Raw genomic sequence first — 26807 nt, forward strand, 5'->3', positions numbered from 1 at the left:
AGTAGTACTGCATCTGCTGTTGGATGTGTTGGAGTTCCACTTCCAGCTTTCTGTGTAACACCATTTCTTCTCTGGAACTGTGCTCCCTTTCCTCCCCTTCAGCTGAATGGATGATACAAGGCATAAGCAATGGAAGCAGAGTGGACTTAGGCTGTTTCTTACGAAGGAAAGTCAGATTAGCAGACAGGAAACATGAAACTCTCCCAAGTTCTTTTCATGTTTTATCACCCTGTGATAAAAGATCAGGTACAGTGAGAGGGCAGGAGTCCTGGCAGCACTACAAGCTCTTAAGACTCCATTTAAACATGCCAAAAAAAAATAAAAAGGGTAAAAAATGTGCTAGTGAATGGTTTAGTACTACAAATGCTATTTTGGCCTATTAATGATTTAGTGTTTTATATCCACTCTAGAAGCAAACAGTAAGTCTAGTCCCATGGAACACGAATTTCATGCTTTATGTCATTAAAAACACCATATTGAGAGGTGTTTAGACACCATCCATCCCTTTACAACCAAGTAACTTCTTGGGGAAAACTCAGAGACCTTTACTGGGCGAATTCTTCCTTCCTGAAGGAAGTTCTGCTGTACATTCAGCCTTGCATACACAGATGTCCCAGCACTTGAGCACATTCTTGCTAAAAGAAGCTGACCCCCCAGTAGTTCCCATCCATAAAATTGCATTGCCATCCCAAAAAGGAATGATTGATACTCTTCATCTCCTGGTAGAAGACTGCCTTGTCTCCCTTACATTTTGTGGGGTTGACCTGCAGTCTTGCATGTATTAGAGGAGGACACACAACTGTCACAGTTTAGATCTGAGGACCTACCTGCAGTTTGGTGACTCCATCTTCCCCTGAAGTCTTCAGGTGACAGCAAACATGGCTGCAAGTTTGGTCGCAACTTCTCCATGAAGTCCTGTTGAGAGTCTTGGGAACGAGCTCCTTTGTGACCACTCACAGGCTGACCTCCTCTCTAAATGGTCAGAATTACTCTGTTTTTTTTCCTCAAAGGGTTTTCTAGAGTAAGCCCTACAAGTAGGATGTACCTGACCTACTAAGCCCTACTCCCAGTCAGACATCCCCTGTAGTCACTGACCCCTTCTCATAAAATGCCACAGAAGCACAACTTAAGAAAGAGGCTCCTTCATTCCTAGTATGGAGATATTTCATCAAGATTAACACCTCCCATTCTGTGTGGAACAGAGGAGTTTCAAATGCAAGCACCTACTTGCAGGTGAAGTGAATTTCCATTTTTGAGACTCTCGACCATACCCACTGCTACTAAACTGAGTTACTCTTACATCCCTGTAATCCGATTGGCAAACTGTAACTGCTCTGAACTCTGCGAAGGAGCAGCACTCTCAGGTCAATGGCTAGGAAAAGCATCCTGCTAGAAAGTACAAAAGACCAGGAAAAAAGGCATGAATTACAGTACAACACACACGTGGATTCGTCAGCTAGTGAAATATTGCTTCAGAGTAGGGTGAACAGTTTTTGGGCATTCACAGCCAGTTAGTCTGGCAAGCTTTTAAGATGACAGCTAGAACAAGGAAAGAACAGCTCAACAACCAGATGGGCAATCCAGAGGAGACACAGGAGAAACCAGCAGTAAGCAGCATGCGTGTTGACAGTAGCCCAGTGAGCACACTAGCTTTTCCTTTAGCAATACACTCACTGTTTCTGCTCCAGCTTTCATTTGAGGCATGAAAGATGAAGGAGACCATAGCTCTGGCCTCTGAACAGCACGGCGCACATCACGTGTCCACAGTGGTACAGATGGGAGAGCAGCATGTGTGCGAGATGGACAGCAATGAGCGGTGTTGCCCATCTGAGACAGACGTGTACAGGTACTTTCTTCCATCTGAGGTGTTCGCATTAAATTCCCAGTCTGTACAGAACATTTGTTCAGAGTTGTTTGCTGAAAGGGTACCTCTGATCTGAAAGGAAGAAGGATGACACTTCTGTATACTGCAACCTGTTGGCCTTGTCCTTTGCAGTCAGTGCAAAACAAAGGGAGAATCTTGTTATTTCCAGTTAGCTGCTTTACTATGCAAGGGAAACCCCAATTAAAAAAAATATTAAAAAGATTAAAACACCTTAACAGTTTGTTTTGGTTTGGGGTTGTTTGTTTTTTTTTAAAGCAAAAACCAAAAAGCAGCAAAGCTTTAAAGGTTTCCATTACTCCTACTTGCCATGTTCCAAATCTTCCACATTAATCTAGGCTGAAACTATTTAGAACTGTGAATTCAATCCATTACAAAATCCTGCCTTATCTTGGTGTGGGGATGAGAAAAAGCAGAGGGAGCAGAAGCAGCAATCTCAGATAGGTTTTGACAGGAAGATGATAGATCTTTCCCTTCTCTAAAGCTTAATACAGAACAGTTTCAGAAACAAAAGGTTCAGTCTAAAACATCTGCTTATACAAAATTTCAGCTTCTAAAGCAAGAGCAGTTTCAGCTCCCTCACTTTCAGGGCTAAGAAGTGATACCATAACTAGAACAAGCACAGAACACTCAAGACGGTGAAACCATTGCTCATTGGAACAATTTCTGCAGCACAGACCTTGTGGGGAAAGTGAAAATAAAAATTAAAAAAAAAAAATCTCCTTTTAGAGCAGCAAAGTTGATTCAGCAAAGACAGAGAAATATTGAGTTCTGGCTCTGCATAACCAGAATCATTAATGATTCCCCAGTAGATTAGTTAAATCCAGACCCAAACCTGTTGTGGAGAAAATATGATCTATGAGCCAAAAAGCAGCCTGCACAAGTCAATCTTCTGAGTTTATGTGGCAAGACTGACAGAAAAGGAAGCTTTATTTACTAAGCCCATTAATTTTGGAAATAAGTGATGTGCCTTGTCTTTCTCTCAAAATCTCTCCCTGATGAAACAAAGGCCTCAGTTGCTATTTAATTAACCTGAAAGTTCCATTATTCTTGTCTGCTTCATACAAAATCCTGAAGTTTTTAAGGTCGTCATGGTCTTTTGATAGTATAGAGTGACGTACAGTCCCATAATTACTGAATGTTCTGTATGATAAAGGTAAGGGAATTTGAGGGGATAAGCATAGCCTAAGACCCACTGTCAGTCACCATCTTTTTCTTTTCTTTTAAAACCAGATTTTCTACCTAGTCAAAGAAGGTCCCAGCAGTTCCTTGCTTTCTAGAGGTTCCAGCAGGAAGTCGGCCCTCTGTGGTGGCAACCTTGCTCGTCGAATACCATTTCTGAAACGAACAAACAGAACCAGTAATGTCCCATCATTCATCCCTGCTCTGCAACATTCCCCTTGCATGCAATAATACTTTGTAAAGATTAAATTTCAGCCTCTATTAACGTAACAATCTGGTTCACTCAATTGTGCCAATGTGAGGAGTGGTGGGAGGGACAGAACTGAACAAGGCAGAACTACTTTTGGCAGCATATGCTAGCTTAAAGAAATGTGAAGCTATCACCTTATTTCCCTGTAAGGCTTCTGTCCTGGACTGAGAAGCTCCATGGTAGATTATTCCTTGCAATTGCCCCATGGCCAGCAAGAATTTTTTAAGGAGTAGCTTTCCCAGAGGGAAGAAAGGGGCAAGAAGAAAGTTCAGTTTCTACACTGCCAGGATCTTGGTGTTTATTTCATCAGACTCTATATAGAACTTCAGTGAGAAAAAAAGAAGAGCTTCAGTGACAACTAAGTCACTTGGGCAAGATAAGCTCTCATGACAGCCAAAGACCCACCACATAAATCTTTCAAATGCTCTTTGTGACTGCTGCTATGATAAATGACCAGTGCTCCATGAACTCATAGTTGTATACTGAGAAATACATAGTGGAAAGTATGTAGCCGAGTTGATTCTACCCATTGCTGAGATGTAAATGTAAAGTCACAAATTCTTTCATTATTTGTGGACTAATAAAAGCATTATGCAGTAGCTCTTGTACAACTCTGCAATGCCAGCTGCATGATGCAGGGTCAGAGAGAGAGTTAGGGAAGCTGCAGGGAACTGACAGTCATCAGTGCGAAAACTTGGAAACACAAAAATGAGAGAAACAGACAGAGTACATAGATGCAAACCCACATATATTCTAGAGAAACTCAAAAGGGACTAGAGCTTTACACTCACAGATCACTGAGAATGGAGTCTTCACCAGCAAGGTGAACTGGTAGATGTCTGCATTTTGAAGGCCATGCCCCTTCCTCTGCTGAACGGCCTCTTGTCTCAGGGCTAACTGCAGGCATTTTAAATGTCACTTGCTTCTTCAGAGGTGGCAGAAAAGAACAAGGCTTATTTAATTTGGAGAGAGCCTTCTGTTTCCACAGCATGGCACAACGATACACTGACTGGTGAAGGTTGTGGGCTGCCTGCCAACACAAAGAATAGTAGAGCATTTGTTGGCTGAGAGTAGGAAGCAACAGCACGCCACCCAGAGAGAATGCCACCGCAGAAAGGAACTGAGATTTCTGATGACCTCACAGCCATACCAGCTCTCCAAGCAAAATTAGCAGGTCCACTGTGGTAACATTTGGGTAAAAAGAGAATTAGCTGAGTACTTCTGCAATAAAGCCAGCTGCAAATTAGCAAACAAAACAACTAGTGTCTTGAAAACCTGAAAAAGAGCTGGGAAAAGCTGCCCAGGAGCAGCAGAAGAGCAATCGATACAGGCATTCCTATCTTCCTTTCCACACAAAGGGTTGGGCTGATTCTTAAAGGCAGAAGTGACACTAGCCCATAGTTAAAGATATAAGTAATGACAAAGCTAAGACAGGATTAGATACAGCCTCTAATTCTTCATTCTAACACAGAATTTGGAGCCTACCCACAGGCAAAGGTTTCATCCAGCTATGTTGTTCACAGTAGGAACTGGCCAGTTTTGAAATAGCTTCATGAAGAAAAGTTCCCAATTAGCAACACAAGTCTGAAGTGCTCTAGTCTCAGCTGAATTAAAAGACAGGGTGTTTTGCTTTGAACTACTGGCAAAAGCATATGTCAGATCCAAACAAGAGCCGAGATGTAGGGCTCCAAGATACATAGATACGCACAAACACACACACACACAGAGTAGATCAGAGCAGACCAGTCTTGAATGTATCTGAGCAATCACTTGGCTCTTTCACCTTCAACTGGTGCTGGGCTTGGAGCTGTCCCCCCAGCTGCTGCATGCCAGTGGTGTATCTCAAGACCTGGGTAACACCCTCTCTCAGAACAGCAGTGCGATAAACTCCTGTGGCTTTTTCAGTGCGATCTTTCTTCTGCTCTTGGGCTTTGGCAAACCTAAGCCAAGCATCAAATACCTACAACATGAACAGCACACAGCTAAGAGCATTACAAAGGCAGACTCTGGGCCACAGACTCCCCTTGCAGACAGGGTCACTTTCCCTTCTACTGGATAGCAATAGGCAGAGCTACAGCAGGACACTACCACAAGGACAAAGGGACAGGGATTTAAGTCAGCTGAGGCTGGATGGAGAAAAACGTGTAAATTTTTTTATCTGATAAGAGGATTTAAGAGCATTTTTCCAGCATCCTAAAATAACATCCAGCACCCCAAAGATGAAAGGAAACAGATATTCAATGTGCACTCTGCTGATTACAGTGCTGCCTGCACATGATCTGCACATCTGCAAATACACTTGTCTGCTCCTGACCCCCACACAGCCTTACCTTCCTCTGCAGTGAAAGGGACCAGTGCCACAATGCTTGCACTGTCTTCTGCTTTTCCCATTGCTGCTGCAACAGCTATCAGGGAAAGAAATTGCACAGCAACCAGGTTAGGATTTTTCATGTCCCACACCAGAAACACTATCCAGAGCATCAACCAAACCAGAAGTGCTGGTGGAGCCAATAACCTACTCAGTTCACCCACTATACGGCAAAATGTTTAAATAAACTTTTTTGGTCCTTATGTGTAAATGGAATATGAAGAAGAAGAAGGTGTAAGATACCTACCCAGGGGATATAATTCCTTACCCGTGTCTTCCAGCAAGAGAAGGAAGCAGAGCAAAGTCTATGAGACCTTAGCTGATTTCCCCATCTCTGTAGTAGCTGTAAGGCACCAAAACAGTGAGTCACTTGCAGACAAACCTCACTCACCTGAGCAAAATGCTGCTAGAACTAAACAGGTACCAAACAGCCTTTATTGCACTCCTTTTGTTCTGTTGAGACCACCCTCAACATCCAAGTGTCCTACAGTGTAACCCCGTTTGCAAACATCTATGAGCCCAGCAAGGGTTTCATTAACAGTAAATGATCCCACGCATGGCAAGCCCAGCTTGCCATCTCCTGTTAAGTTCTATTAGTTCTACCAAAGCTTTTTCAGGCAAGACACAGGCATGTTCCCTACTCCTCAATGCACAAGGCTGCCATGCTCCTCCTCAGCCAAGGCTATCATTCCCTTCACCAGGGCACACACTGACTTCCCACCCTGGGTCACTGGCTCAGGAGGTTGCAGATCCTTCTCACCATTTTCCCAAGGCACTGCTGATGATATTTTTTCCATTTCATGAGGTACTTCTGGAGCAGGTGCTGCTGGTGGTGCTGTACTGCCCTGTGCTGCTGAGCCCTCAGCATCAGAGAATCCCTAGTTAATTCCTTCCAGTGAAGAAACAGGGTCTGTAAGCGCACTGTTAGGAGAAGATAAATTAACTAATGTACCAAGAGGAGACTATTCATTTCAGAGAGTATCAAGTGATCAGCTGCTCTTCCAGGCTGAATACTTATTATTACTTACAATACTTAACACTGACAACTCTCAACAGGGACAGTACTCAGCACTAGGAAGGATTGTGAAACACTCCAGGTAATGGACAGTGAGCTGTGACTTGCAAGTCTTCCCTGCTGCCATTGACATTCTTTGTCATATTTAGGAAATTATTTGCTCTCTGTGCTTCAGGGTCCTCATGCCAAGAACATAGCTGGTGCCACAAAAATGCTTCCAGAGTTTGAGGGCCTTTCTGTATTGATTACTAGAGAAAGATTGAAGCAGTAATTGATAAGATTACTTGCACTGCCCTCAAAACAGAGAGGTCTAAGCTTCTCAAAATTAGTAATGGAAAATTCCTTTGAGAAAGAAAGTGTTACCATCCTCTATTATAGACAAGGAACCAATAGAGTCACCGAAGAAGCCTTCAACAGATCACTGGAGGCCCTAATCATTCTCCATTCTATGGGGATATTCTTTGTAGGCTTAACAGACCATCCAGTCATTTCATCTGTACAGATGACACAAAAGACTGCTCTCCTAAGCCATATCTTTCTAAGGATCATACACAGATAATGAAGTCTTTTGAGACTTTGATATTCCCATCAGATCACCTATATCCAAATGCTTTCTGGCCTCCATCACAGCTGTCGCCTTCTGCTGACGGCACAACACTTGTAGTGAGGCAGCGTATCTCCACTGTAGCAACACCTAAATATATAATGCAAACAAGAGAGAGAACACAGACTGACATTGCAATGTTCTTGAGGAAGAGAAGACATATACCCCGCTTTGATGGCACCATAACCATTTCCATCTCATTTTTCAGATAAGGCTCAGCAAGACAGTGCAAATTTCCTACAAACAGAGCACTATTTCAGAAGGTCTCCCTGGCATTTTTCAAGGCATTCATCTTTTCCTTCCATCCCTCTACCCCCCCGCCCCTAGATAATACTACCATGCTGCATCATACTACTGGTTTTCCCTTCCTCCCAGCACATGGGAAGAAAGAACAGAAGAGGAGAAACCATGAACTCACAGACAAGAGTTTCAGAGATGCCTGTAAAACTAAGAAGCAACTCCCACTTTTCAGACTTTTCCTAGTAGAGCCTCTTTGATGAAGTTTTTGGTCCTTTTAATCGTATTACTTGACCTCTGCCTGAACTAGCATCTGTACATAGACCTTAGTTTCTGCTGCCTTACCTTTGACAGAATTGCTGTCCTGTAGTGCTCATCTGCCCAAGCAGTTGCCTTAGCCTCATATGTAAGAGCAAGCACATTTTCTCTCCACGTACACAGCAACTGTCTGAAGGCAAAATACATTAAAAAATTAGAAAACAAACAAAAACTATTAAGAATGATTCTCACTTGTTTATTTGGTACCTTCCCCCTTGCAGGGGAACCAAAAGCAGCTGCCTCTATAAACTTAGTCTTGCAAATCAACTTCTGACCCTTCAGGTCTCTGCTGAAAAGAGGGCAGTGCAGAAAAGAGAACACAGGCTTAAATCTAGCATCTTAGGATGAGTTAATCAGGCTCTGCAAAGTGAGTCAAGTTGTACAGCATTAAAACAAATGAAGCAGTTAAAACTAAAGCAGCTACAACCAATACAAAATGATATCATCTTTAACTGCTCTCCTTGCTATAATGGAAAACAGCCTTCACATCTTCCAGGCTGCTGTAATATCATAGCAGCCAGAAACCATGCACTACAGGGAATGGCAGTTTGCTGTCTCCTGACTCTCATGTGACTAAACCCAGATTTAAAAAAAAGTTAAAGCAAACAGATGGCAAACCAGGAAGGGGCTGACTTCTTTGAGCCAGATGCACTGCATGGAAATAGCAATGCACAGCAAAATAAATTTCCAACAATGAACACTGCAGAACAGTCACTTTCCTCTCATGCTGCACAAGGAAACATAGGCTCACCGCAGCAGTAGGCTAGTGCGCTGTTTCTCCTTTGCAGCCACTTGGTATAGGATGCACTGTATGTTATGTTGGTAACTCTGCAAGAAAAGCAATGAGACATAAAATTTCCCTCAACTGCCAACATTTCTGAGGAGAGAAAACATCTGGAAATTCTCAGTAGCAGCAGTAGAGTACAGAGGAAAAAAATGAGGTTACAGCCACTGAAATGTTTTTCCAAGATAAACAGTCATCGCACGCTGGTTAATGCTAGCAATTATAGATCCTCCACCAAAGCCACAAGATTACACAGGGCTTTTTTGCTCCAAAAGGCAATCCTGGAGCTCATACAACCCTATCTACAATAGTCTCCATTCTAGCTTGCACACTTGGTGTTTAAGTGCCTACAGTGAAACAGCATGGCAGCTCTCGTGGAAACACTGACGCAGGCACAGACAAGTCCCACAAAGAAAAGGACATTCCCTCCTACCTTCCAGGCTGCCAGGGTCTTGCCCAGTAATGCGTGCCGATAGTGCATGTCTGCTCGCACTAACTTCTTCCATTTCTCACCCTTATGTCCCACATACTGCAAGGAGCAAGGTGAGGTGAGAGAGAAAAAAAAACAAAGAAGAAAAGATATGTACACGTGATGGAGGGAGAAGAGGCAACGGTAGAAAGCAGAGAGAAAAGGACCATTTCCAGGCTCTGGGGAAACATCAATCCTTTATCTTGCTATAACAGGTTCTCACTCAAACTGGTGCTGCACTACGCTGTTCCTATAAAAGGCCTAGTTGAGGCTTCTTTTTCCCCCTGCTTTTTAGGAATACTCTTGAAGACTGATGCAATTCACCCAAGTTAACAGTTCTGGACCAACAGACTAGTGTCAACTCTAAAATTTCTCATAGATTCTTGAGATGTGCTGCAAGACACACTCAGTACATCACATCATGCTAAGGAAAAGGCCCAGCAGGAAAGAGAAATGCCATCTAACAGGGCCTGCTATGACCTGTACACAACTACAGACCATACACCACGGCCTTACTGCACACTTCTAACTTAAGTTTTGAGAAGGACATACACAGTACCAGCTAGAGACAATTTCATCACACTAACGCTGGTTACATTCCCAGATAAATCTCCTAAACTATAGACCCTTTCTCACTGCACATAGATAAGTGAACAAGTAGTCAAAGAACTCCCTCCCCTCCCTGTTCTGCCCACACTGAACTGGTTTTATTCACCTGGAATGGGAGGAGAGCTTAGGAATGATTAGTATTTAAAATAATTTAATTTCTAGACATATGGATACAAGCAATTGAACATAACAAAAAGGATTCAAGCTCTTCCCTATCTGTTAACTCTCTCACCTCTCTCCACTTGTTCCAAGACTGCTGCAGACACTTTGAATAGTGAAATTTTAAGGCTTGCTCCTCCTTGAGCCTCCTACAGGAAAAATAATTCAGTTATTTCTCCTACAATGCAATCCACATTACTGAGCCCCTGTAGCACAGGCATGAGTCCACACTTGCTGTTTTCAGTAAGTCATTTACCAAGTGAAAGACAAACCAGCAAATTCTAAAGCACAAATAAGGAGTCAGAGTCATGACAAATTAAATGCTGCCTTGTCAAAAGTAGGATACCACAGGGCCTACACAAATAATTCTCCCTTTTAAAAAAACTTCTTACTCTGTTTTTCTCTCCTGAGTATTTTGCTTCCACAGACAAAAAGCCTTTATCAGCAGCAGGTTACTGTAGTGAACTCTTGCACAAACCAAGCCCTCTCGCTCCTCCAAACGCGCAGCTCTTTTTCTACACCAGAAGCACCAGAAAGAACGCAATAGCTGCCTTTCAAAATGACGCACAGCCTATAATGGGAAGAAGGTGGCAATGAATTCATGACACAGGCCAGTTACAAATAACAGAAGACGGTTCCTTAAAGGTGACAAACACAACGCTCCCCAATGTTCAGTTTTCACATTGAACAGCAATGGACACGTGGAAGCCCCTTTGCTGAAAGTTTATGTGAACATGTTCTCCAGCTCTCTACATGCATGTGGATGGAGAAATTGTTACCAGAAAACAGCAGGGCAAAAAGAGGAGAAACACAAATTGATAAGTAGCACGTGAAAGACTCCCAAGAACCGATAAGCTCTAGAAACCAGTTCTGTCCAATTTGCAAGAACTGATAATCTCAGAACACCAGGACTCAGTCCTATCTGCACAAGGCCACCCACACATGCTACCATCAACTACGAGTTGTGTAACTCAGACCATGCAAAAGGTGGCAGTGGCTGCAGTATATAAAAATTACAAGATTATATACTTATCCTCTAATAGCAGCTTAATTTTAAAAAGGTAATTAGTAAATATTGATTGTAATCTGTCTCTTCTGACTTGATCTCCCACCAGGGAAAAGGGAATTTACAACACCCAAGTCCATCTCATGCTAACTGATGGTCACAGACAACGACTCAGAAATCATCCCCTCTATTTCCTAAGCAAGGCTAAGTAAAAGAGTTACATTTACCCTCTTCTCTGCCATTCGGTATTCTTGCTGCTTGCGGGCCTTCAGCAACCACGTGTCAAACATCTGTCTCATCAACACCCTCCTGCATGCAAAAAGGGAGAATGTCAGCAGAGGAGAGAATTCCAGACATCCAAAGATCAACCCATCTATAAATTAAATTGTTACTTGATTTTTCAAATCATGCAAGCTTCCTTTGGAAATCAGGCAGCTATATGTCCTTGTTACATTCTGGTTTAAAAAACAGACAATTTGACCCCTAAAATCTTACCCAGAATACATGAGACAAGATTAATGAATTTTCTTCAGTTACTGGAACTCCCTGCTTTTATGCAGGTCATTCAAAAGACTGTTCTGACTTCTGACCAATTAATTTTATTTATAATCACACACAAAGAAAAAAAAATATAATAAAAATTTATTTCTTCTCCACTGTAAATATTGTCCACTACTTCCTCACTGGAAACATTTTGAAAATCCTAGTCTACTTTTTTAATTAAAAAAACCAAAAAACCCCAAACAAACATTGTAATAGGACTTGAAACCACACAGAACAGAACGTTAGGGATTGGAAGGGACCTCCAAAGCTCATCCAGTCCAATCCCCCTGCCGGAGCAGGAGCACCCAGATGAGGTTACACAGGAAGGCGTCCAGGCGGGTTTTGAATGTCTGCAGAGAAGGAGACTCCACAACCTCTCTGGGCAGCCTGGGCCAGTGCTCTGTCACCCTCACTGAGAAGAAGTTTCTTCTCAAATTTCAGTGGAACCTCCTGTGTTCCAGTTTGTGTCCGTTACCCCTTGTCCTATCATTGTTTGTCACCGAGAAGAGCCTGGCTCCATCCTCATGACACTCACCCTTTAAATATTTATAAACATGAATGAGGTCACCCTTCAGTCTTCTCTTCTGCAAACTAAAGAGACTCAGCTCCCTCAGCCGTTCCTCATAAGGGAGATGCTCCACTCCCTTGATCATCTTTGTAGCCCTACGCTGGACTCTCTCCAGCAGTTCCTGTCCTTCTTGAACTGAGGGGCCCAGAACTGGACACAATATTCCAGATGCGGTCTCACCAGGGCAGAGTAGAGGGAAAGAAGTTATAAGAACAAATAATAAAATGCAGCATAGTCTGATCTCAACACTGATGGAATTCTACCAAAGCCTTCTTTTATGAACAATGTCAGGTTAGTTGCCCCCAGTATCAAAGCTTCTTTCTCTCTAGATGAAGATGATAATTACTTGTTAGTCTGTCTCCTCCCCAGGAATGCAAAAGAATCATTATCAAATAGTATCCAAAAACAGTAACTAATAAATATTTGTGACTGAGCACTAAACATCTCTCTCACAAAACAAGCATATGGTGGAAGCATCCTAGTCCAGAAGTCTGAGCTGCAGCCTAGCGGAAATGGCACCAGTTCAAACTACATCAGTTATTTCCACAACTCAGTCACATGGGCGTACTAATTAGACTGCCAGCAAGTCCCAGCTCTTCTCTAGTCTAAAGAGGCCTCAAAGATATTTCAGATTCTTAGCAGATAATTTTTAGTAGGTAGCCATTACAGCTTATTACAAGTGGAGGATGGTCACACTCTGTGTTCTAAATTGATATCTTTCTGTTATCAGAAGCCTGGCTTCACAGCTGAAAAGCAAGCTGCAGAAAGTCTGTTGTGCTTTGGATACTGGCTTGCTCTTTGGGAGAGTCACAAATAGGTTCTGTAGGAAATGTGAATCGTCCACTATCCATAGAAAATGAAAGGACAATTGGCACCAGGATGGTCATGCTCCCAAAGCTATTACCATATTCTATAAGAGAAATAAAGGCCCTCAAACCCCACTTTTGTACAAATATATGTTAATATTTCTCTGCATACCTGTAACGGGTATGAGCCACTGACATTAAGGCCTGCTGCTCTTCTTCCTCCTCTTCCAAACGGGACTTCCAACGGTTCCAGAACTTCTGCAGCATCTGAAAGAAAACAACAAAGACATGAGAAAACAGAGATATTGAGGGAGAAGAATATGAAGAAAGAAATTATTCAATGTCCTACTGCATGCAGGAGGCAATCATTGAAGCATGCTGTGCTGCTTCATATACCAAACTTGTTTTATAACCTGCTATGAATTTTTCTGGTAAAAGCACCATTAAAGACAGGAAAATATAAAACTAGAATAACACGTTTAAGACTGACAGTTGACTTACATGGGAGATTTCCTGTGGCTATTAGTATTTAGGAACAAAGCCACTAATTTAATAAAAAAGTTGTAGGTGAAAGTGGAAGCCAACAGAACAGCTCAAGGAAAACTGACACAAGAACCAAAAAAAAGTCAAACTCACTGCAACTTGATGCTGGCGGTACGACAGATTTTTTCTCACTTGCTGAAGATGAGTGTTCATTACATTCTGCCAAAGACCCTTAAACCCAAGTTTCTGTAATAACAAGAAATGTACACAACTTTAACGTAATCCAAATCAGCAAGCACAGATAAGGTTAGAACTGGCTGCTCCTTAAGGACAATCTATGTTTGATACTACCCTTGCAACAGCTAAGGTTTATGATCTTGTCATCAAAGCTATGCATCAATTTCTCCTCACAAATTGTCACTTCTCCAGCTAAACTAAAATTCCCTTCCACTTTCCCAGGGTTGTATTGAGGCATTTCTAACTCCTTATTCAGCTATCAACACCACTACTCAAGTCCTTTCACAATCTATCTCCTCTTCAGTTCAAGATTCATAACTTGCTCCTTGTCAAAAATCGTAGAGATCCACTTCCCTTTTAGGTCTCTTCTGCACAAGGTGTTTTGGTCTACAATCCCACAATACCTTGATTCAAGGATGAACATGGTCAATAGCCTCACGAGACCATCCTGCCTTAAAGTGCTTTTATAGTCATTAACGTTTTCAATCTATGATCCAAACAGGTTTATTGCTGTTCTTTTGATGATCAGTACTGATCCACACTTGAAAATAACTGAATCCTGAAAAAGCCAGAGCCTTGCTTGTGCCCACCTTTCAGACAGTCCTCAAGGATTTCACCTCAAGGACACTTGCCCAATTCCTTGCATATGCAATAAGCTATCTTTGGACTCATGTGAAAAGATGTATGTTTGCATTACTACACAGGGAGAAAATAATTCTTGTAGCAAAATAGTATAAGCAGACAGAAACACTTGCAGTAGAGGTGAGGGAAAAAAATCAGGGAAAATGCAATCTCATGGTGAAAAGGACAGGGAGCATGGTAGCCCAATACCATCGATATTAATCTGCTACTTCACCAGTTTTCCAATTCAAAGAATAACTGTTTTGGAGAGCACCACAGTTTCCCCATTTGGATTCAACTAGCAGATTCCAGAACAGTTGGAATTTAGAAACCTGATGCCCGATCCAAACTCACCATGGCAGAAAATGGTGCATCCCCCACTTAACATCCACATACCACCAAAGGCACACTGCCAGTCAGAAGTAGTAAAACTTTCTCCACAGCCTCTTCCACCTGATGCATAACAGTGCTCTTACCAACAGGTGATGCTTGTGGTGTTTTTCAGCCAGCTCACTCTGCCGAGCCTCCTCTACACACAGTACAACATCTGTCACCGAGTTAAAGTTACCTTCTACACAGAAACATCCATCTTCAGATATATAAAACCTTCTCCACCTGAATTTGCTTCAATATTTGAATTTCCAGCACTGCTACCTGTGCACGTTGTGATTACACTCATGTTTTTAGATCTTGCAGGCTTACCACAATACATTCCTGATTCACTGCAAGCAAGTAATTCCTCCCCAACCTTAAATTATCTTCTGCAGGCTCTTAGCTGTCAACAGGCTAACATACTGCAATTGCAGCAGTTGTATTAATTGTTAGTATGGCCTTACATACATCTTTCTAATGATAACATGTTCGCTGTCACCCATGCTACTGCATGACATTGTTGCTTATTAACCAGATCTTCCCCTCACAGGAATGTTTTTAACCTGTCCTGCTAGGGACTAAATACAGGTTGGATACAATGCTTCCAGTGTGCAAAGACTCTCCATAAAGCAATCCTTGCTGCTAGTTTTTCAACGTCCTTCTGGTGACCATGCATTCTTCTCCTGCACTCCCATGACACCTTCCAATCAGAGAAACACTGCCGGACCACCCTGCTTCGGTGATGCTCCTGGGCCAGCTCTAGAAAATAAACACAAATTACTCGTGACTTAAGTCATTACTGAAGTGACAGAACCTCCAACACTGAAAAATGGTGGTAAGAATTCACAGTAACCCTCAGCTATGGACTATACTGCTCCTATTGATCACAGAGGCAGTAACGTACTGTACTGACTAAGAAGGGGAAGTTAAGACACTGCATCACTTGTTCAACACACACAAGCTTGCGTACATTTCAGTGCACTCCTATTACCAGTTCCCAGATATTGAAGCTGGATTTTTTTCCACTACCACAAATCAACAGGCGTTTACACAAGTGTCTGAACTCATTCCAGTGACTTCCAGGGAAGAAACAAAAGGACTGATATAGTAATCTTTCCCAGCCCTCTATGAGTTGGGGTTTTCTGATTATCATTAAAATCCACACTTGATTGATAATAGTCCTGAATACATCCTTCTCACAGATACCTCAGTCAGAATGTAAATTACAACATGCAAGATTTTGTCAAGGGAACTGTAAAGCATGTTCTTTCAAATCACACAGAAAGCAGGTGATCTTCCTGACAGTTTCATATATAACCTTAGCTAGACAGGCCTGTGACAGTGTACAGTCCAAGTTGCATTTCATCATCTGTTGAGCAAGCAGAAACACTGCAGCATCTCCAAGAACATGAGCGGGCGGGTGGGGTGGATGGGCGGTGAATAAAAACCACTGCACCCTAAGCAATGGAGCTGAGCCTTATTCTGTCCTAACTCACCATTCTGACGTTTCTTTGCTCTGTGGAGGTTTGAGTATCCCAGCCATGCTTTCATACATTTCTTCAATTCCCAGTGCTGATGGAGAGTTACTGCTCTAGTCTCCTTCCGCTTGTCATTCTGGCTGTATAAATACAGCTCTCGCCACTGCAACCAAGCCTGACAGAACAATTAAGGGAAGGCAGTGAGGGGAAAAACCAGGCAAGATTAGGGAAGTAGAACCAAGAAGAGAAGAGGAAGAACACACAGGCAAATTCCATGCAAGATCTCAACGTGAAAGCCATGAGCAATGAGGCTGCTCCCCACAAGGGGTGGGGAACAACAAACAAATGTCAAAGGAACATCAGCATAGAAAAGGTCAAAGACAAAGAATATCAATATCAAACCTTTTTTCCTTCTCTTGAAACTTTCCCATTTTTTCCATTAAAAGGCCAAAACAATACTTTTTGGACAACAGGCTTTCTTTCAGACCATGAATTTTCATGTAAAAGAGAATCACATCAAAAGATACAAAGTTTCCCAAGTCTCAGGTTTATCTCCTTAGTAGAATACTGGCCTCAAGCAGGCAATGGTGCGACCTTACAGCGAAGTCCAATTTAAATACCATACTGTTTTTAATGAAATGGACAAAAAAACCCCCACAGTTTCAATGAAAGAAAGAAAATCACGCTGTTCATTTCAGCTAAGATGAAAAATTGACTGAAGGAGCTGACAAACTCTCAATAATATGAAATGCTGGATTGTGTTTTCTTACCTGAAAGTGGAGTTAAACATAGTCACGGGAATTCACCAGGACATAAGAAATGTTGTCTTATGAAGAGGCAAGGTGCTGTCCGAGAGCTGACTGGTGCTGCCTTGCCTCCTAACAGGATAGTAGACTGGACCTCTGTGGAGTCTGGCATTCCAGAGAGCCAGATGCAACTACCTGTCATGCCTTGCTCAAAATGCCACAGCTAGAAACTCACACACCCATTTTATTTTAAGCCTTATTTACTTGTGGCTAGTTCTCTGGTAGAGAGAACTCTGATACTTTCACTGTCATCAAGCATTGTTTAAGACAGTGCCAGTTCCTTTGGCCAGCCTGCTTCCTAGCAAACGTAAGACACTGATTAAGTTTGATTTGCCTAGATTTCTCGTACAGATTTTTTTTTTGGTAAAAAATTATTCTGACCTTCTTCATAGAATCATAGAATATCTCACGTTGGAAAGGACCCATAAGGATCATCCAGTCCAACTCCCTGCTCCTTGCAGGATTACCTAAAACTAAACCATATAACTAAGAGCACTGTCCAGATGCTCCTTGAATTGACAGGCTTGGTGCTGTGACCACTTCTCTGGGAAGTCTCTTCCAGTGACTGACCATCCTCTCAGTGAAGAACCTCTTCCTAATGTCCAATCCGAGCTTCCCCTGCTGCAGCTTCATTCCATTACATCATCTCCTAATACGTTCTTCCATCATAACTATTGCAATTTGCAAAGCAAATGAGTATAAGGCCTATCTTTTATTAATCTGCAACATATTAGCGACACATGCATGCAACTTACACACTAGAAATGGTAGTAACTGGAATTCCTGGTACTTACTCGAAATTGCAGGCTTTGGGCCCAATGCTGCAGAGCCAAAACATTCATTTTATGTCCAATGCAGTTCTGGTAGTGCCGTTTTCTCCACACTGCCCACCAAATGCTGCCAAAACAATGTTACAGACACGTTCAAATACAGGTTTCAAAGTTTGGTGCAAGAAATCTCCTCTTACTGGAAGAAGGTATGAATAATCTTTTAAATTCACATACCAGAAGAATCCAAAAACATATCCCCTTCCCCCCCCCAAAAAAAAATATCAAGATGGAACAAACTCACAGCAAAAAAAGATAACAGAACACAGGTAAAAACCATGGTGTTATGGTCAGTGCCTCTCTGCCTGTTTCCACTCCATTCTTACCGCAAACAGCTTCTTTCCCTGAATGCCAGTGCCACAGACTGCATCCCACGTTTCGTCCTTCGAACATCAACATACACCAGCCAGCACTGCCAGCTCCTGAGCAATTTTTGCTGCTTTGCTGTGCACAACAAAAAAAATACAGCATCTTAAGTTCATGCAAGAATCCAGCATTTTTTAACCACTCTGTAACTCCATTTGTCCCCGACCTCCAGTCCCCTCAACCGGCAGTGACACCTCGTGGGAAACCCTGAAACAACAGCCACCAGAGCCACACACCGACCCGCCACCCTGGCTGGGGGTGTCACACGACAAGAACCTCTGAAACGCTGACAGCGTCATGCCACTTGTTCACAGCAGCGTGAATTATTAGACAATGGCATTGCTTTGTCTTCAGTGCTTACAGGGTATATAACTGTATAACAATATTCAGCGTAACAACCTTATTGGGTAAGAATTACTGGATTTTCTTTGGCTCGCTTTAAAAAAAAAAAGTTTATCAGGTTCATCAGTAGCTTTTTTTTAGAGTTATTCTCTATTACAAGCAGAGAAATCAACCAGAAACAAGTCAAGTTTATTTAGCAGGCTGGTCACACAGCTAAAAACAGAAGCAGTGTCACAAATTCGTTTATGCAGTGCACTGCACTTTCTCCTCACAACAGTCTGGTTTGTCAGAACTGACACTATCAGGGCAAAGTTATTAGAAAAAACATTATTGATTTTATGCCGCTTCACACTTACACTAAAAAAACCACAACACCTTACACTTTTTTTTTAAGATTTCCTTATGATTTAGTGAATCAGATATTAACCTACCTTAAAGCAGGTCCCTTTCCTGTCTTTTTGATTAAGTAACACACAGCTGCTTCTGTAACTACTCTGGCCTCAGAAAGAAAGGAAATCTAGATAGACTACCAGTTTGTTCCCATAGGTGCCAGTCTGTATAATATTCTCAGGCTACATTCACATGCAAAATGACCAGATACCTTATTTTGCAAATTAGCAGAGAACCAAACCACAGAATCATCTTTAGAAGAGGGTCACCCTCCCCCTTCAGATATTCCCTGAAACCAAAGGAAGTTGTAACCAATCTAGGCAACTTCATCAGTAGGACAAATCCATTGCAGAACAAAGAATCTACACAAGAAAAGGGCACTTCAAAAGCTTGGGCTTCTTTTCAGTTGCAAGGCACAAGCTGGAGAGAAGAGTGAATGTAGATAAAATATGTGCAGTAAATACCACAGGGAATTAGTATCTAATTTCTAAAGCCACAGTCGATAAAGAATTCCAATAACACATTCTATAAAAATATCTATCTGAACACATATTGTGACAAAGTAAAAAACAAAACAAAAAACCCCACCCCAATCAAACCACCCCCCAAAAACAAACACCACAAGTCAGAGCAGATGGAGAGGCCCTTAAGCTCATTCACTGGCAACCCTAAATAACTATATAGCTACACAGTAGTGCATCAAACAGACCCTCCTGCCAGCTTTAGACAGACAACCATCTGTACCCAAAAGCATTACACTTCCAAAGTGTGGGGGAGGTCAATGTGCAAACATGTACGAGGGACAGAGTTTCTGTGCAAACATTTCCCTTGGAAATTCCCATCTCAACATGTCCCCAAATAAAAGGTAGTTACCATCACTTCTACACTTACCGTGAGACTCTGCAACATAATATTTGTTCCTCTTTCTGTGTTGCTGGCATACGTAGGCTCTCCAAGCCTTGAATATCAAATTATGGAGTAAATGGTGCCTAAAAAAATGAAAAAAGCCATTCAGTGAAATAGCTACTAATGCCTAGAAACAGAATTTTTTCCAAGCTCAATCGCACTCTAAAGATACCTTGTGTAGGAAACATTGACTTCATCCTAAGACAACAGCAACCAAAAGGAAAAAAAAAAAAAGAGAGGAAGAAAAATAGGAAAAAGAGCAATGGCCAGAGGTACTGTGAATGTTACTTGCTTACTGATATCAATAACTCCTTCACAACTCAAGGAACATTTCTCGTACTGCTATATACACACAATAATAAGAGGTCATTTCACGAACCTGTAATGGCTGGCTGCTCTGAGGCTGAGCTTCCTTTCTCTGCAAACAGTCCACCACTTCTTCCACCCTCCAAAAGTTTTCCGTAGAATCTTTTGGTCATAGAAGTATCTGAACAGTTGAAAGATTTGGACATGGGAAAGTTCATACGGGTTTCCAGGTTGACTACAAATCAGTTTTCATGAAGATTATGCTACCTCTTTGCCAGTCTTGTCTGATTGGCCTAACAGCATCTAACTGCACTTAAAAAAAGCTACCCTGCTGTGACACTTAATTCCAAGACTATGAACTATGAGAAGAAGCATTCAGCTTGCTGACTGTGAATACTTCACGAAGTCAGGGAAGGAAGGACTGAGGTTGTTAAATGACTTGCCAAGTATCAGGGTTGACTTTAGACCTACAAACAATTAGCACCTTTTATTCTCAGTTCTGCATTTTACTCAAGCAAGGAACACAGCTGATGATGATACATGAATTTGCCTTGCTAATTTTGTTCTTTGCTCTTTTAACACAATATATGTTTATGTACAGAAACAAACACAAAAGCTACTTCAGATTTTATAATGCTTTGATATTTCCACTGTGGTCTTGGAAACAGCCTGCTGATCTTAAGTAATTCCAAATTTAAAATCTTCCCAAAGAACTCTTAAATAGGCTTAAGAACTCCTTCTGCAAGTTGCACATCTATGCAAAAATTGAAGTTGTTCATCTGCTCATGTACCTTCTCCTTCCAATGGATGCTAAGCCATGCACAAAATGGATTCACAAGTCAGATATTTCCTTCAAACTCTATTACCTCAGTAGAACACACTCTGCTTTTATACCCAGATTTAATTGACACACACCTAATGAGGTAAGAAGTGATGCTACATTTCAGCTGGATTGTGAACAACTAAAAATTCAAATATAGGAGAGTAATTAGGGTTTTGATCACCTAATTTAAAATAATCTATTCACATAACTTCAGCTTTTTTAAACAGTCTCTCAAACATTTTTGCGTGTTTGACACACGCCTGACCAGGTAAGAAGTGATGCCACATTTCAACTGGATTGTGAACAACTAAAAATTCAAATACAGGAGAGTCTGCATGAGGTAATTAGGGTTTTGATTACCTAATTTAAAATAATCTATTCACATAACTTCAGCTTTTTTAAACAGTCTCTCAAACATTTTTGCGTGTGGTCAAGATGACCAGGGCAGCAGCTTCAGAACCAGAAAATCTCCTCAACTGAAGTATGAACACTTTCAAAAAACTTCTCATCTCTTTATATTTGTGATGGAGAGGAAGAAAAGAGAAGGACCCATGAAAACATACAAGCTAACAAACAAAGAGAACAGAAGCCCAGACTCACAACCTTTGATCACAACTATCCCACCGGCTTCATGAAACTGGTCATGTCTGTAACAACAACAGGATTAGGCCTGGGCTACCTAGAGATCCCTCAAACACATATGAACCCTCTCACAAGGTGCAATTCATAGCTACCTACCCCAAGCCAAGTTGCTAAGTCATTCCAAGCACTCAAGCAGAAAAGAAAGAAAAAGAAAAAAAGAAATGAGCTATACATTATTATTTTTTTTACTCGGTGCATTAACAATGCAAATAAAAGCTATGGAGAACTGGGCACTTTTAAAATCTAAAAAGTCACTTAATTATTGCTTATGTTTCTTGCTGAACCTTTTAAAACGTATTTCCACTCATCCTTCTAAATAAAATAAAATAATCATTGTCCTGAATTAACACACAGCCGCAGCAGGACAAATTCAGTACATGGGATAGCAAGAATGGCAAAGTTCACAGGACAACTTCCATTTAGCAGCTAAGGCAGAAAATACTTGACACAGTACAACGGAATTGGATAACTAAGGGCCTCATCTTACTCTGACTGTAACAAATGCAAGTCTTTCCACCGGGAACTGCTTCAGTTCCCAAGGGTGTGGTAAAACAGGAATGAATGTGCAAATTAAAGCAAAACAAGAGAAGAGTATCAAAGTGGTGGTTTTCAGTAGCTGACAGAACACTAACAACAGAAACAAATCATCTGCCACAGGCACTTCAAAGTCAGACAGACACAAAGCATACATAGACATATGCTAAGAACAGTGCAAACAGTAACATGAACTGAATTTCAAGATCTCTCTCTAGTTATAACTTTGAAAAAACATTAAATTTAAAGAAGATAAAACAATCATGCCCCATTATTTATATGCCTGTACAGTTCGACTTAAGACAACCACAATTCCTATTAATTTAGTTAGTAAAGCTTAACCGTGACTATTGAAAACAAAAAGCAGGAGCAAGAAGAGTGTTCAAAGAAACCTTGAAATAATCTCAAAAGACATCCAAATATTTTCTTGGCAGCCCGTAATCTCTCAGCCCAGTGGTACAGCACTAAACCATACCAAAAACAACCCAACCCAACCACAACAAAACTCCCACAACAATAACACAAAGAATCCCACCCTTGATTGCTGGAACTTTGTCTACCTGGCTTCGGAAGGGAGAACTTGTCCAAATGTCTTTTTTGCCCACAGATAGAAGAACTTCCTTGCTACATATCTGGAATATAAGGAACGGTTAGTTGTGTCTGTACTTCTCCTCTGATAATTCCCAGACAGCAGTAAAAGCACAAACTTTTATGTTAGTTTCAGTAATAAAACTAAGGGTCTGGTTTTACAGAGATCAATGCCTATAAGTAACATTTACACCCTGAAATTAGTACCTTCAACAGGACAATTCACCAAGCATAAATACAGGCCCAGGCATCATTGCAAGACTTGAATTGGGACATACTTGTTTAGGAAACCTAGGCAGCCGAAACATTTTCCAAGCAGCCCACTTACACCCAGTGACACCCAGTGTAATGAGCAGGCTGCAGACTCGCTGGGGAGCCTTTTTGTGAGTTAGAAGCAATAATTTCACTGTTTCTCTGAAGACAACCAGCTGAGTCAGACTTATATCCAGAATACTCGAGCCAATCTAATGTTGACCCCTGAAACCAGCACATCTGCCTTCTTCCTACCTCCCCCCACAGCAGTTCTGCTTCTCAGCAAGCTGCTGCTAGCACCAGTTCAACTCACTAATGTGATTGTGCTACTATCACCTTTTACACCCCATTTTTTAATCTTCAAATGGATTTAAGAGTTAATTGGCTCACAGAGAGCCCCAGTAAGCAACCAAAGACATCACAAGGCAATCAGTTAAAGCACACAGACATGAACAGGGCCTCCCTCTTCCAGCAATTCCAAGTTGCTACATCAGCTCCACTTGTTCCACAAATATCAGGCTTTTAATCGTTAAAAATTTACCATCCCACCTTTGTCAAGATCCTTTCAGAAAACAAAAGAAGTCACGAAACACAAGAAGAGGGTAATGCTAAATCATTACACTTGGCAGTCTCCTATCAAAGCATATTGTTGAAGAGTCATTGTAAAATTTTACATTAGAAAATCAACAGTTAATAAAATCTAACTGTGCCAATGCATGCCTTCAAGCTACCACAAGACATCTTCAGAACCGTCTGGCATGCCTGTGAACAACAACCTTTGCCTTAGCCTGTACTTGTACTGCTAAAACCAGGCTTCTTTAGGTCAGATCGCCCTGCTCCATTCAGTGAAAATTGTTTTGTAATAATCACCTCATGCTGAATTCTTTTAACCTTCTCCTTTGATGCCAGGTATACCCAACTTGATCCAGGTTGTCACGACCTCCATCCTGAAATTGATGTCTGGCAGACAGGGGAGCAACCGACTGCCCAGCTGCATTCCTTTGATGCCCAGGTAGTGGTCGGATTTCGTGCATATTCAGAGATTTTGAACTTAAAAGGAAGGAAGAAATATTTTGTGTAAAACTACATTAACTACAAAGAAGTGGGATTATTTCAATAAATTAATCTGTAACAAAGGTACACAATCACATGTAGAAGTTGACAGCTACAAAATATTAAAACACATGTATTGTCTCTGTATCAGGCATTTCTCTCTTTCTGGAGTCTTAAAGCTGTTTTCCCCAGACAAGCAGGAAGACACATTTCAGTGCAATCAGATCACAGACGATTCCTTTCTCCTGTGAAGTTGAAATGAAAAAGCACTAAAATGCATTTGCGCTTCCCCTCCCATGTGTGTGTGCAGTACGCCTTTACACAGAAGATCTGAACATGTGTGCCTGCCTTTTATTCTCAAACATATCAAGGTATTCTGTCTATTTCTGAAAAATTATCTTGAGGACTAAGGAATCAAAGTGCGAATTTCCCATTTTAAGGTGAAATGCACTTGGATGTATATTCCTTTACAAGAAACCCTTTCCTAGTTTTGCTCACATTGTAACTGACTGTGTTTCCTCTTTAAAAAAAAACCAAACCAAACCAAACCAACCTAGAAATCCCTTCCTGTTTTTACATATTCATCACCAAAAAGCAAAATCAGGCATATTTTCCATCATACAGTACAGTTTCATATGGAGTTCTAATCTGAAAAATAACAATATATGTTTTTATGAATTCTAAGTATTTTTTCTCAATAATTTTCTGAAAACAAGAATAATTTTTAAAAATCCAGACAAAACTTGCTGAACCAGTTGTATTGAAGCTTCTTTCCCAAAACAAATACTGCCACCACCCTGAAAATGTGCACGTTAGAACAAGCAGCACATTCTTGAACTCCATACCAGGCAACAGAAGAGGACAGTCTGAAACCCTCTCCCTAATAATCACCTGGCCTGAGCTAGAAAACAGCTGCAGCCACAAAAGTTACTGGAACAATCTCTGCTGGTAAGTTCCAGGAGTTCAGCCGAATAATCGCTCTCAGTCACAACAAATCATTGTAGGGAGAAGGAACAAAAAAATTCAAAACACATACACAAAACAACTCACAGGAGGAAATGCAGTACTTTTGGCTTGTTCCAGCAAGCTGCAAGGAGCTAAAACAGAGCTAAGGAATTAAAACAAGATCTATATTTTGAGTGTGAGAGAGAAATTCCTGTTCTTCTATGAAGCATTATTTGAATGTTTTCTGAAAGAAGTAGCATCGCTCCAGCAGACAAAAGAATTCTGTTCAGGTCAAGATATGCAGTTAAGGCAGCTGTATGCACTTCTGAAGAAAAACGTTTCAGGCACTTTTAAATTCATGTAAAATAGCTTTCAGCATGAGATCCTGAACACATGGATTAGGCCCAACTCCTCTAAAACCATCTAATCCGCTCTAAAGGCAAACCTGGTCTGACCACACGCAATGACTACGTAATACAAAGCAGACAAAAAATCAAGCTGAGGCAGAACATGTAAAAGTGTCGTGTTAAAGTCTAAGGCATGTGAACACTTAATGATTTTCCAACATACGTAATTTTTAACAGATTGTTCCTAAATTTGAAACACTGCATGTGCTACACATATTTAGCAATGATAGCCCATGTCTATAAGAATTTATGGCAAGTAATCACAAAAAAATGAGTTGAGGAAGGAACCTTTCTCCTTTATAAAGTTAAAAAATGAAAGCAGGGAAATAATAAGAGAACTTACTAACACCACACAATAAATTGTGGGCCCACAACTATATCCAAATACTTTACGTTCCAGCAAGGAACTTCAAGAACATAATTTTTATATTTGAATGTTAGTATAATGCAAGTTGTGTTCTGTGGTGGGTTTGGGGGCAGGGGTGGTACATTTGTTTGTTGGTCTTTGTTTTGCTTTCAAGAGGAACACCTCCTGGTTAATAGTGTTCTATAGAGACCAGTACGCTGTCATATGAGAATAACTCAACTTTCTTCTGTCCCATGGAATGCGTAAGATGTCGTAACTAGAAAAAAAAATACAGCTTAGGTCTTTAACGAGACAGCATTTTATTACTGCTTACCTGCTTCTGGATTTCTCCATTTTGCTATAGCTTCAAGTCTGCAGTAAATAAATGCACTCCCTGCACTGCACTGTTCTATATTAGCTTTGGACAAAACATAAATTAGATCCTGTTATTCATGATGAACCCATCTAGTGGATCTATGCTAAATGCAGCCTGTATCTTAACAATGACAGGAATTCCACCCACTTGACCTGCATACAAATTTCATAATGCAATTCTAGATGTTTAACATGCAAAGCACCTGTCTGCACATTCACGGCCTTGCTGACCTGAACAATAAATACTATGCTGACACCATGTATTGGTAATATAAAATCATAACCATTTGAATCCTAAGACAGCAACTACACCTACCTAAACAAAGCTGTGCTAGAGAAATGTTATAAAAAGGACATGACCTTAAGTTATGTTCCCCTATTTAGAAATAAATTAATAATCAAGGGTGACAAAATCAGCACCTAATCAAACTGATTCCTTTTCAGTTCGTGGTTTTTTTAACTAATAACCTTCTCTCCCTTCACAAGCACATAGAAACAAAGACAACTATTCCACCCAGCTCCAGTGAGAACTGTGTGTACAAAACCCTCCACCTGCCAAAGGCCTCGGGGAGAGATGGGAGGTGCTCTGCAAAAGCACCTGGACCGATGACCAGTAATCTCCTTGCACACATGAGATCCAAAGTAGGCACTTCTATAAGCAAGGTTTAAGCTGTGACTGACAAAAAGAAACAAACTCACGCTCTGAGTTTGCCTGCACAAAATTTCTTTCGGCAGAGAATTATAATCTGAACGCTTTTTGTGCTTATGGACAAACACTCCAGAACCACACAACGCTGCTCTAAAACCCTGCGTTGACGCGCAGGCCATAGCCCCTCTGCCTGCCCCCGCCTCCGAGCCATCCAACAGACAGATCCCGCCGTCCTCTGCAGAAGGCGCTGCAGACCTCA

The 26807-nt window shown here is 41.3% G+C and overlaps 1 protein-coding gene across 1 annotated transcript in view; it reads right to left on the reverse strand.

The window, feature by feature from the left end:
* The window catches only part of SFI1 (Sfi1 homolog, spindle assembly associated (yeast)), a 27381-nt gene extending 1503 nt beyond the window's left edge, over positions 1–25878 (reverse strand). The window contains exons 1-28 of the mRNA XM_010194362.1: positions 25859–25878; positions 23644–23823; positions 22494–22565; positions 20008–20115; positions 19614–19711; positions 17951–18068; positions 17592–17694; positions 16010–16166; positions 15111–15272; positions 14618–14688; positions 13437–13529; positions 12973–13067; positions 11111–11192; positions 10270–10448; positions 9951–10026; positions 9074–9169; positions 8608–8684; positions 7884–7986; positions 7295–7391; positions 6443–6603; positions 5951–6025; positions 5645–5719; positions 5098–5274; positions 4106–4344; positions 3125–3220; positions 1671–1936; positions 828–968; positions 1–102 (exon numbers count right to left, since the gene is read on the reverse strand). The exon at positions 1–102 is cut by the window's left edge and continues 46 nt beyond it. Of these exons, the coding sequence (XP_010192664.1) occupies positions 1–102; positions 828–968; positions 1671–1936; positions 3125–3220; positions 4106–4344; positions 5098–5274; positions 5645–5719; positions 5951–6025; positions 6443–6603; positions 7295–7391; positions 7884–7986; positions 8608–8684; positions 9074–9169; positions 9951–10026; positions 10270–10448; positions 11111–11192; positions 12973–13067; positions 13437–13529; positions 14618–14688; positions 15111–15272; positions 16010–16166; positions 17592–17694; positions 17951–18068; positions 19614–19711; positions 20008–20115; positions 22494–22565; positions 23644–23823; positions 25859–25878 (3319 nt within the window). The remainder of the gene's footprint in view (positions 103–827; positions 969–1670; positions 1937–3124; positions 3221–4105; positions 4345–5097; positions 5275–5644; positions 5720–5950; positions 6026–6442; positions 6604–7294; positions 7392–7883; positions 7987–8607; positions 8685–9073; positions 9170–9950; positions 10027–10269; positions 10449–11110; positions 11193–12972; positions 13068–13436; positions 13530–14617; positions 14689–15110; positions 15273–16009; positions 16167–17591; positions 17695–17950; positions 18069–19613; positions 19712–20007; positions 20116–22493; positions 22566–23643; positions 23824–25858) is intronic.
* Positions 25879–26807: the final 929 nt, after the last annotated feature.

This window comes from Mesitornis unicolor, unplaced genomic scaffold (genome assembly GCF_000695765.1).
Source record: "Mesitornis unicolor isolate BGI_N332 unplaced genomic scaffold, ASM69576v1 scaffold14061, whole genome shotgun sequence".
Lineage (NCBI taxonomy): Eukaryota > Metazoa > Chordata > Aves > Mesitornithiformes > Mesitornithidae > Mesitornis > Mesitornis unicolor.